The 12,330-nt window shown below is 40.4% G+C and overlaps 1 protein-coding gene across 7 annotated transcripts in view; it reads left to right on the plus strand.

Annotated features, from left to right (window-relative positions):
* Positions 1-12,330, plus strand: part of TBC1D12 (TBC1 domain family member 12) — a 147,430-nt gene that overhangs the window by 120,092 nt on the left and 15,008 nt on the right. For all 7 annotated transcript variants that reach the window (XR_012417979.1, XM_074002235.1, XM_045361221.3 and 4 more), the window contains one exon: positions 1,564-1,635. Coding sequence is in view for 6 of the 7 variants with exons in the window: in XM_074002235.1 (XP_073858336.1) it covers positions 1,564-1,635 (72 nt within the window). In the remaining variant the exon portion in view is untranslated. The remainder of the gene's footprint in view (positions 1-1,563; positions 1,636-12,330) is intronic.

The raw sequence follows: 12,330 nt of genomic DNA on the forward strand, positions 1-12,330 counted from the left end.
CACTGACCAAAATACATTGTAGTTAGCATAGCATTTAATACCTTTTATGTAGTAGGTACTTGATGAATTTTATTACAGTGAATTTGTTTTGCTTTTTATTTTGTAAGATATATGAATTATTAATGTTTTGGCCTAGTATATTGTTAAAGTATAAAGAACTTTGTCACAAAACTTAAAATGTTTCAGAATTATCATTAAAATAGGAAGAAATGGTTTTTTTTTGTACATAGGCTATTATGAAGTTGATTATACCTTATTGAAAGAGAAATGACTACATTATATATACTTTACCTTTGGCTGAAGTCTTTATTTTTATTTCTTTTTAAATTTGAGATCAGGTCTTGCTGTGTTGCCCAGGCTGGACTCGAACTCCTAGGCTCAAGCAATCCTCCTGCATCGGCCTCCTGAGTAGCTGGGATTATGGGATTACAGGCATGTGCCACCACACCCAGCTGATTCAAGTCTTTATACATGGAATTCTTCTATGTTTAGATTTGTAAAAATAAAATGAGATAAAAATTTTTACCATTAAGATTAAAATTATTGGCCGGGCGCAGTGGCTCAAGCCTGTAATCCCAGCACTTTGGGAGGCCGAGACGGGTGGATCACGAGGTCAGGAGATCGAGACCATCCTGGCTAACACGGTGAAACGCCGTCTCTACTAAAAATACAAAAAAAAACTAGCCGGGCGAGGTGGCAGGCGCCTGTAGTCCCAGCAAAGTAGTCCCAGCTACTCGGGAGGCTGAGGCAGGAGAATGGCGGGAACCCGGGAGGCGGAGCTTGCAGTGAGCTGAGATCCGGCCACTGCACTCCAGCCTGGGTGACAGAGCGAGACTCCGTCTCAAAAAAAAAAAAAAAAAAAAAAAAAAGATTAAAATTATTAACACGGTTTAGTGTAGCTTGATGATTTTTTTTGCTGATGCTGTATTATATAAAATGAAACAGTCTGTATTCATCATACTCTTATTATACCAAATGTAGAAGGTTTTAAAACTGTTGGCAAATTATATAGCTTGTATCCATCAAGTAAGTTTATTTGACTTTTAGTACTAAATATTTCTTTTTTCTTTCTTTCTTTCTTGTTTTTTTTTTTGGAGCGATTCTCACTCTTTTGCCCAGGCTGGAGTGCAGTGGGGCAATCCTGGCTCAGTGCAACCACTGCCTCCTGAGTTCAAGCGATTCTTCTGCCTCAGCCACTCGAGTAGCTGGGATTACAGGCGTATGACAGACACCATGCCCAGCTAATTTTTGTATTTGTAGTAGAGATGGGGTTTTGCCATGTTAGCCAAGCTGGTGTCAAACTCCTGGCCTCAAGTGACCTGCCCATCTCGACCTCCTAAAGTTCTGGGATTACAGGCATGAGCCACTGTACCCATCTGCAGTATTAAATATTTCTTATTAATAATTTGGAAAACATCTTGGCAGAGTACATTTATAATATTTTTTATTAAATATGCTAAAACTAGTCATTTAGGAAATGTTACAGTTTATTAACATGTTATATAAAAATTAACTTAGAGACAATTATTTGTACAGTTTCAAATTTCATTTTTCTCTCCTAAGGGTGGCCCATATCATGATGTCTTACATAGTATTTTAGGGGCATACACGTGCTACAGACCTGATGTTGGTTATGTAAGTATTTGTTTCAATCTGTTTTTTGAATGTAAGCATTTTATCTATACTCTTTATCAAAATATCCTATGTTGTATTAGCTCCCAAATGTCTGTATCTCTATGTCTGTTTTTCTTGGGCTTATCAATTTACCCAGTGAAGAATCTTTCCATCTCTTGCTGAGCTTATATGTACTTGAGACTGTCAGTTTTCTGGGGGAGCTATGGGAGATTTCACCATGCAATTTCTAAACTTTTATTTCATGTCCTGATGTCAGGGGGGTGCCTTGTCCCCCATCTTTTAACCTTCTTTTCCATGACTGTGCCTCTAGAGAGTAAACCTCCTGTGTTCCACCAGGTTAAGGGAAGGATAGGTACCTGTCCCTAAAGGATAGGGGAGGGGATTTGCTCCTTTTACAGACTTTCACCCAATCCTATTTTTAGCTCTATTTCTCAATTTCACAGGTACCTGACAACTTCGGCTTCTGAGCCTTCAGGGTTTTACAGCAGAATTGGCTTGCTGATTGTTGGCTTCCTCCTCTGTAGATATTTTAGTTTTAACATTCTACACTTATTTAATTTACAATTTCTAAAACGCTATTAACTATCTACTATATAATTTTTCATTCTTGTAGTCCTCATGGGTTAATATTTTTTTCTTTACTGTATTTTTAGTTGGATTTTTCAGGAGAACAAAGAAAGATGTGATGTTCAATTGCCATTTTTAACTAGAAGTTATAGAACTTTCATCTTCGCACCTTTGCCTTAAAATAAAAGAATGTTAGACATCTCTATAGGGTGACTGTCTGGTACAAGTTACTTTGTTCTGTTGCATGTTCATTTCTATGTTTGTTTACTCAATAAATATTGTGCACTTATGACTATATGTCAGGCATTGTTCTAGGTACTTGAAATACCTCAGTGAACAAAATGATTTCTTCCCTTACAATGCTTACAGTTTAGAAGAAAGAGACAATAAACAACAAACAAGTAAATCATGTTATATTAAAAGATAAGTGCTGTGGAAAAGTGTGGGATGATAAAGGGGGAAAGTGCCAGATTTAGGGTGGGGCAGGTCGTAGTATTTGGAAAGATCATCAGATAGTCCTTATAGAGAAAGTTAGATTTAAGCAGAGTCTTTAAACTCTCTTACTCAGGTATTCTGTGAATGAATTGTAAGAACACCTTGTATCCCCTTCACATGTTTAAGCTGAAGTTTAAAGTTTTTTATTATAAGTTTACTTGTAAATAATTTAATTTTTTAGCACTGGTTAAATTTGACATCTTATAGTTTTTTTAAAATGTCCCCAGGCAGGCCAGGCGAGGTGGCTCACACCTGTAATCCCGGCACTTTGGGAGGCCAAGGCAGGTGGATCACGCGTTCATGAGTTGGAGACCAGCCTGACCAACATGGCAAAACCCCGTCTCTACTAAAAATACAAAAATTAGCCGGGCATGGTGGCATGCGCCTGTAATCCCAGCTACTCAAGAGGCTGAGGCAGGAGAATTGCTTGAACCTGGGAGGCGGAGGTTGCAGTGAGCCAAGATCGTGCCACTGCACTCCAACCTGGGCAACAAGAGCGAAACTCTGTCTCAAAAAAAAAAAAAAAAAAAAAGTCCCCAGACTGGGCACAGTGGCTCGGGCCTATAAATCCCAGCACTTTGGGAGGTTGAGGCAGGAAGATCACTTGAGCTCAGGACTCCCAGGCTGCAGTGAACTAGGATTGGACCACTGCATTCCAGCCTGCACAACACAGCAAGACCCTGTCTCAAAAAAAAACAAAAGAAGTCTGTAGTGGAATTTAAATACTGTAATGAATTTACATACATCATAGTCCATTTAAAAAAGTATATATTAACAAACTTTTCATTAATATTTTACATTTTTTGCTTTTTCTCTGAACTTGTATCTCTTTCTTTTTTTATTTTTTTGAGACAGGGTCTCAGTCTGTCACCCAGGCTAGAGTACAGTGGCGTGATCATGACTTACTATAGACTTGACCTCCTGGTCCCTTGGTCCCTGGTGAGTCTTCCACCTCAGCCTCCCAGGTAGCTGGGACGGCAGGCACAAGCCACCATGCTTGGCTAATTTTCTGTATTTTTTGTTAAGACAGGGCACTATGTTTCCCAGGCTTGTCTTGAACTCCTGGCTCAAGTGACCCGCCCGCATTGGCCTCCCATAGTGCTGGGATTACATATGTGAGCTACGGTGCCTGACTGATACTATGATTTTTTAATATAATGTTGTATAATTAAAACAAAGTAGTTAATCTGCCCAACATCTGAAATATTTGACCTTTTTTGTAATGATAGTATTTGAGATTTACTCTCTAAGAGATTGTGAAATGTACAGTACTCAATCATTAGTTGTGTTTGCCATGTTGTGTGATAGATATTAAAAAAAAAAAAAATCAGGCCAGGCATGGTGGCTCATGCTTGTAATCCCAGCATTTGGGAGGCCAAGGTGGGAAGATCGCTTGAGCCCAGGAGCTTAAGACCAGCCTGAGCAACACAGTGAGACCTCATCTCTGCAAATAATAAAAAATTAGCCAGGTGTGGTGGTTTGCCTGTAGTCCCAGCTACTCAAGAGGCTGAGGTGGAAAGATCGCTAGAGTTCAGGCTCTTGAGGCTGTAGTGAGCCGAGATCGTGCCTGGGCAACAGAGTGGTACCTTGTCTCAAAAAAAATGAAAGTTACTCCTCATTTCAACCTGGACCTTTTTGTACTCTTTGATTATCATCTTCCCTACCCCCAAGCCTCTGGTAACTACCATTCTGCTCTCTGCTTCTATGAGTTCGGTGGTTTTAGATTACACATTTAAGTGAGAACATGCAATATTTGCTTTTCTGTTTTTGCCTTATTTCACTTAGCATAATGTTCTCCAGTTCCATCCATGTTGTCCCAAATGACAGAGTTCCTTCCTTTGTTAAGGCTGAACAGTATTCTTTTGTATACACACACACACACACACACACACACACACACACACACTCTCATCCCATTCATCTATTGATGTACACTTAGGTTGCTTCCTTAACTTGGCTATTGTGAGTAGTGCTGTAGTGAACATGGGAGTGCAGATGTCTTTTTGATATACTGATTTCAAGTCTTTTGGGTAATAGCCAGAAGTGAGATTGCTGGACCACATAGTAATTCTATTTTTAGTTTTTTTGAAGAACTTCATAGAGTTTTCTCTAGTAGCTGTACTAATTTACATTCCTATTAACAGTGTGCAAGTTTTTTTCTCAACAACCTCACCAACACTTACCTTTTGTCTTTTTGGTAATAGCCATATACAGCAGTCCCCACTTATCCTTAAGGGATATATTCCAAGACACCAAGTGAAATATATAAGTTTGGGTTTTTTTGTTTTTGTTTTTGAGACGGGATTTTGCTCTTTTTAATTTTTTCTTCCTTTTTTTTTTTTTTGAGATGGAGTCTTGCTCTGTTGCCCAGGCTGGAGTGCAGTGGCGCTATCTTGGCTCACTGTAAGCTCCACCTCCCAGGTTCACACCGTTCTCTTGCCTCAGCCTCCCGAGTAGCTGCGACTACAGGTGCCTGCCACCACACCTGGCTAATTTTTTTGTGTTTTTAGTAGAGACAGGGTTTCACCATGTTAGCCAGGATGGTCTCGATTTCCTGACCTCATGATCCTCCCACCTCAGCCTCCCAAAGTGCTGGGATTACAGGTGTGAGCCACCATGCCCGGCCAAGATGGGGATTCGCTCTTGTTGCCCAGTTTGGAGTGCAATGGCACAATCTTGGCTCACTGCACCCTCTGCCTCCTGGGTTCAAGCAATTCTCCTGCCTCAGCCTCTCGAGTAACTGGGATTACAGGTGCCCGCCACCATGCCCGGTTAATTTTTTGTATTTTTAGTAGAGACAGGGTTTCACTATGTTGGCCAGGCTAGTTTCGAACTCCTGACCTCAGGCAATCCACCCGCCTTGGCCTCCCAAAGTACTGGGATTACAGGCGTGAGCTACCGTGCCTGGCCTATATAGGGTTTTGTACTTGTCCTGAAACTGCAGATAGTGCAGAATCCTATAGATACTATGTTTTTTCTATACATACATACCTATGATAAAATTTATTGATTAGGCACAATAAGACATAAACAGCAATAACTAATAATAAAGTAGTACAGTTATAACACTATTCTAACAATTTAGGTAAAAGAAGCAGTACTCGAACACAAGCTCTACAATAGCACAACAGTTGATCTTATAACTGAGATGGCTACTAGGCAGGTGGGTAGCATATACAGCATGGTTATGCTGGATAGAGGGATGATTCTCTTCCTTGGCAGGATGAAGCAGGACCACTCCAGATTTTACCACCCTATTTAGAATAGCATGCAGTTTAAAATGTATGACTTGTTTATTTCTGGAACTTGCCATTTAATATTTTCAGACCACTGTTGACCACAGGTAACTGAAACTTCAGAAAGCAAAACTGAGGAAAGTGGAGGACTACTGTATTTTATTTGATTCCTGTCACAGAATTTTATTCTAATGTAACACTTTTCTACCCAAAAGTCTTTTAGTAATCTCATTATACTTCTGCTACAAATATATAAATTAATTAAAAATGAAAAATCAGCTTTATTTCTGATATACATAATATTCTAAATATTAGATGTTTTTTCTAATTTATTACAATTATTAGTATAACTGATCAAAACAAATAGACTACATAAATGAAAAAAACAAAACAAATTTTTAATTATCTCAGTAACTCAATTAGATTCTCCTTCAACTTTATTAAAAACAGAAGACTGTTAAGTACTTGAGTTGCAAAAACATTTTATTACCAATCATTAGAATTGTTCATTTTCTCAGTTTCTGTAAAGTATCCCAAAAGCCTTTATTGAGACTAGTCAAAATATCTATTACTGACATTTTATGCTAAATTTTATTTTGTGTTTTGTGTTTTTTGTTTTGAGACAAGGTTTCACTCTGTTGCCCAGGCTGATCTTGAACTCCTGGGGCTCAAGTGATCCTCCCACCTCAGCCTCCCAAAGTGCTGGGTTTATGTATGAGCCGCTGCACCCAGCCTACACTAGATTTTAAAAAAAGAAAAAAAAATCTATTAAAATTATATCTTCAGGCTGCGTGCGGTGGCTCGTGCCTGTAACCCTAGCACTTTGGGATACTGAGGCAGGCAGATCACTTGAGGCCAGGAGTTCAAGACCAGCCTGGCTAACGTGGCGAAATCCTGTCTCTACTAAAAATACAAAAATTACCTCAGCGTGGAGGCGCATGCCTGTAATCCCAGCTACTCAGGAGGCTGAGGCACGAGAATTGCTTGAACCTGGGAGGCAAAGGTTGCAATGAGCTGAGGTTGTGCCACTCACTCCAGCCTGGGTGACAGAGTGAGATTCTGTCTCAAAACAAACAAACAAAAATCCTCACTTAAAGGCACTTGTTTAACCTGGTATACTGAGAAAAATTGGGGAAAATTAAAATACCGTTACTTTTATTACACTTATGATATGATTTTTTTAGAATATGTTTTAAATATATTTTTTTTAAACCCTGGCTGCAGACTTATTAGGTCATTGTATATTTGCTGCCGAAATGAGCTCTGTTAGGTCATTGAATTTATGTAAAATGACCACCATATAACTTAACTGGTAGTATCAAGGCTCATTGACAAACCAGTCAGTCAAATCATACTTACTTTATAAGTTAAAAATAGTGTAGATTATATTGGAATACCTATTTCATGTCATGATTTGACCAAATACGTTTTTTTAACTATGTTAATGAATAACATATGCTGAATCTATAAATAACTCATATGAACGTTTTATCTGTAGTTTTTATTCTTGAAAAAATTTGGTAATCTTGGTTCACGTTTCAGTTATACTTATTTAAAAGAACCACAGTGTCCGGGCGCGGTGGCTCATGCCTGTAATCCCAGCATTTTGGGAGGCTGAGGCAGGTGGATCACCTAAGGTCAGGAGTTTGAGGCCAGCCTGGCCAACATGGCGAAATCCCGTCTCTACTAAAAATACAAAAATTAGTCAGGTGTGGTGGCACAGGCCTGTAATCCCAGCTACTCGGGAGGCTAAAGCAGGAGAATTGCTTGAACCCAGGAGACGGAGGTTGTAGTGAGCCGAGATCCCACCACTGCACTCCAGCCTGCGTGATGGGGCTCTGTACTGTAGGTGCTGTTCTCTTTGTTCTCCTGGATCTCCTGGAACTCTCCCTCAAGGACTATGCATTCTTTTTTTTTTTTCGAGATAGAGTCTTGCTCTGTTGCCCAGGCTGGAGTGCAGTGGCACGATCTCAGCTCACTGCAACCTCCGCCCCTTGGGTTCAAGCAGTTCTCCTGCCTCAGCCTCCCGAGTAACTGGGATTACAGGCACATGCCACCATGCCTGGCTATTTTTTGTATTTTTAGTAGAGATGGGGTTTCGCCTTGTTGGCTCGACTGGTCTCCAACTCCTGACCTAAAGTGATCTGCCGGCCTCGGCCTCCCAAAGTGCTGGGATTATAGGTGTGAGCCACTGCGCCAGGCCGAGGGCTATGTATTTTTTGATATTACATGTGATACGGAAGAGGTGAGGTCACTGTATTGTCATTACTCATTCCCATTCTACCATGTACTAGAATTCAGTCTTATTTAGTCGTATATGTGACAGGAAGCCAGAAGGTTTCCCCAACCAATATTTAGAATTATCCACATTTCATGCCTCCTAGCGATTCCCCCTAGTAATTTTTGTCATGGGTGAGGACTGTGACTTTCACTTGTTACTGTGGCATTGTCAGCCAGATCATGTTTAGAAAAGAAGACATATGTAAATTGAGGATCTGGGATTGAATTCCCTTAAAATATCCATGACTGTGTACTTTCTGGATACTGTTTGTGGCTATAAAACACACTTATCCCAGTTTAAAACCACTACTGTCTAGATTAAGGTTATTGAATTGTCTTAGTTTTCTACTTTCAAGACATGGTTATAGATTGCTTTTGGGTAGAGCAGTTGTGGATGAATGTTGAGTGTTACCTGTCTGTAGATCCACTGATGCAAGTTTTCTCTTTTTAAGCAAGGAGGTGGCTATTAATTTGCCTGGCACTTACAGTGAACTGGGCCTGCCCTATGATGGGGATTTAAGGTGGGTGTATCATAAAAGTAGAAGTGAGAAGACAAACAAGTTTCCCAGTATCTCAGGTGGAGTAAAAAATGTAGACCAGGAATCAAATATTACTCTAAGAACTTCGTAAGATTTGTATACTCCCCCACCTTGTTTTTTGTTTTGTTTTGTTTTGTAAAAACAGAGCCTCACTGTGTTGCCTAGGCTGATCCTGAATCTCTGGGCTCAAGCAATCCTGCCTTGGACTCCCCAATTACTAGGATTACAGGCATGAACCACCATGCCCGACTCATTTATTTTTTGTTATAAGTCCTTGTTTCTCCATAGTTATTATCAATAAGACACAAAAAATAAGAAGCCTGTGTGTAAGCCTCCAAGAACAATAAAGGGTGGGGAATTTAAGTGGATTGCCTTGTCCCATATCCTAGCTAGGCATAGAGGAAGAGAGAAATTTCAAATGACAGAAAGTGGGTGGGTTACACAGGTGCTTCAACTGGTAAAGTATTATTTCTTAAGCTGATCTTGGTTCACTGCAACCTCAGCCTCCCGAGTAGCTGGGATTACAGGCACCTGCCACCACACCTGTCTAATTTTTTTTGTATTTTTAGTAGAGACAGGGTTTCACCATGTTGGCTAGGCTGGTCTCGAACTCCTGACCCCAGGTGATCTGCCTGGCACCTATAGATAGGTATCTTTTTGTTGTCTGTGTTTTTTTGTTTGTTTGTTTCCCACATTTTTATTTTGAACAACTTCAAATTAATAGCAAAGTTACAGCAGTTTCCTCCTGGTTCAGAATCCACTCAGGGTCATGTGTGGTATTTAGTTGCTCTTTTTAGTTTCCTTTAAAACAGAACAGTTCCTCAGCCTTTTGTATGTGTCGTAACAATGTCACTTTTCAAAAGTTAAGGCTAGTTGTTTGCGGAATGACCCTTAACTTGAATTTGATTATTTTTTCATGATTAGATTCAGGTTAGACAGTTTTGTCAGCAATACTACATAAACAATGTGTCTTTTTCAGTTCATCACACCATAAGTCAATAAATAATGCAAAATATTTAGAAGAATTGGACTCTGAAGAAATTATATAAATAACTGTTTTTCTTATTTTCTTTTCTTTTTTTTTTTTTTGAGACGGAGTCTCGCTCTGTCGTCCAGGCTGGAGTGCAGTGGCCGGATCTCAGCTCACTGCAAGCTCCGCCTCCCGGGTTCACGCCATTCTCCTGCCTCAGCCTCCCGAGTAGCTGGGACTACAGACGCCCGCCACCTCGCCCGGCTAGTTTTTTTTTTTTTGTATTTTTTAGTAGAGACGGGGTTTCACCGTGTTAGACAGGATGGTGTCGATCTCCTGACCTCGTGATCCGCCTGTCTCGGCCTCCCAAAGTGCTGGGATTACAGGCTTGAGCCACCGCGCCCGGCTCTTATTTTCTTTTCATATATGAACAAGAGTGATACATGATAAATCTGAATGAGCTATAAATAGCTTTAAAAATATGCATAAAATAAATATTCTGGGCTGGACACGGTGGCTTACGCCTGTAATCCCAGCACTTTGGGAGGCCAAGATGGGTGGATCACCTGAAGTCAGGAGTTCAAGACCAGCCAGGCCAACATGGTGAAACCCCGTCGCTACTAAAAATACAAAAATTAGTCAGGCGTGGTGCCACCTGTATTCCCAACTACTCAGGAGGATGAGGCAGGAGAATCGCTTTAACCTGGGAGGGGAAGGTTGCAGTGAGCCGATATCGTGCCACTGCACTCCAGCCTGGATGATAAGAGCTTTTAAACTCTGTCCCCCCAAAAATTAAGTAAGTAAATAAATATTCCATGTGATAAGGCATTATGCCATTGCTTAATTGGCAGCATTTTTTCTTTTTTAGTGGTATGTAAAATAATGTTACTTATAATAAACAACATTTTAGATGCAATTAAATGTAATTTTAATTCTTTCTATTTACTTTGCTACCATTCTATTACAGATCATTAACACTTTGCCCCTTGTATTCATTCAGCAAATATTGTGGTACTAAGAATACAACTATGAACAAAAAACATGGTGTGGTCTCTGTACTAGTTTCCTATGAATACTGTAAGAAACTACCACAAACTTAGTGGCTTTAAACAACACAAATTAGACTGGGCACCGTGGCTCATGCCTGTAATCCCAGCACTTTGGGAGGCTGAGGTGGGAAGATTACTTGAGGTCAGGAGTTTGAGACCACCCTGGACAACATAGGAAAACTCTGTCTCTACAAAAAAAATGTAAACACAGACACAACAACAACACAAAGTTACTGTTTGACAATTCCGGAGGTCAGAAGTCTGAAATAGACTTCACTGGGTTGAAGTCAAAGTGTTGGCAGGGTTGTGCTTCCTCTGGAACCTCTAGGGCAGAATCCATTTCCTTGCTTTTTCCACCTTCTAGAGGCTGCCTACATTCCTTCGCTCATGGGCCTATAGCTCCATCTTGAAAGCCAGTAGTGTAGCATCTTCAAATCTCTCTGACTAGCTTGCCTTCTTTCTTCACTTATAAGGAACCTTATGATGATTACTTTAGGCCTACCCAGATAATTCAGGATAAGCTCCCTATCTCAAGATCCTTGACTTAATCACATCTGCAGAGTCCCCTTTACCGTGTATGGCAACATTTTCATAGCTTCTGGTAATTAATAAGGACTTGGACATCTTTGGTGGGCAATTATTATGCCTACTACAGTCCCTGTCTTCATGGAACTTAAGTTCTAGAAAATAAAGTAGGCAATTACTATAGAATCTGCAAAAAATACTCAGAAGACAGAGAAAGAGAAATAAGATGAGAACAAAGAAATAATTGGATTGCAGAAGCTAAGGGAATGCTGTTAAGAGAGACAGCACCCACTGGGTTTTACAATAAGTATCATTGGTCATGCTGGCAAGAGAAATCTCAAAATAGTGTGGTAATGGAGTGGGAATACATACTGAAGTGTATTAAAGAGTGAAAAGGGAGCTGAGAGCTGGGCGCGGTGGCTCATGCTTGTAATCCCAGCACTTTGGGAGGCCGAGGTGGGTCAATCACCTGAGGTCGGGAGTTCAAGACCAACCTGACCAACATGAAGAAACCCCATCTCTACTAAAAATACAAAATTAGCCGGGGTTGTGGTGCATGCCTGTAATCCCAGCTACTCGGGAGGCTGAGGCAGGAGAATCACTTGAACCTGGGAGGTGGAGGTTGTGGTGAGCTGAGATCGCACCATTGCACTCCAGCCTGGGCAAAAAGAGCAAAACTCTGTTTCAAAAAATAAAATAAAAAAATAAAAAAAAAGAAAAGAAAAGGGAGCTGAGAAAGTAGAAATAGTGATTGTAGGCATACCTTTCAGAACACTAGGCTGAGAACAAGAGACAAAGTTAGCATTGCAGTTTTTTGTTGTTGTTGTTTTGTTTTGTTTTGAGATGAAGTCTCGCTCTGTCACTGGGTCTGGAGTGCAGTGGTGCCATCTTGGCTTACTGTAGGCTCTGCCTCCCAGGTTCACGCCATTCTCCTGCCTCAGCCTCCCAAGTAGCTAGGACTACAGGCACCCGCCAGCACTCCTGGTTGATTTTTTGTATTTTTAGTAGAGACAAGGTTTCACCATGTTAGCCAG

Source organism: Macaca fascicularis, chromosome 9 (assembly GCF_037993035.2).
Source record: "Macaca fascicularis isolate 582-1 chromosome 9, T2T-MFA8v1.1".
Classification (NCBI taxonomy): Eukaryota; Metazoa; Chordata; class Mammalia; order Primates; family Cercopithecidae; genus Macaca; species Macaca fascicularis.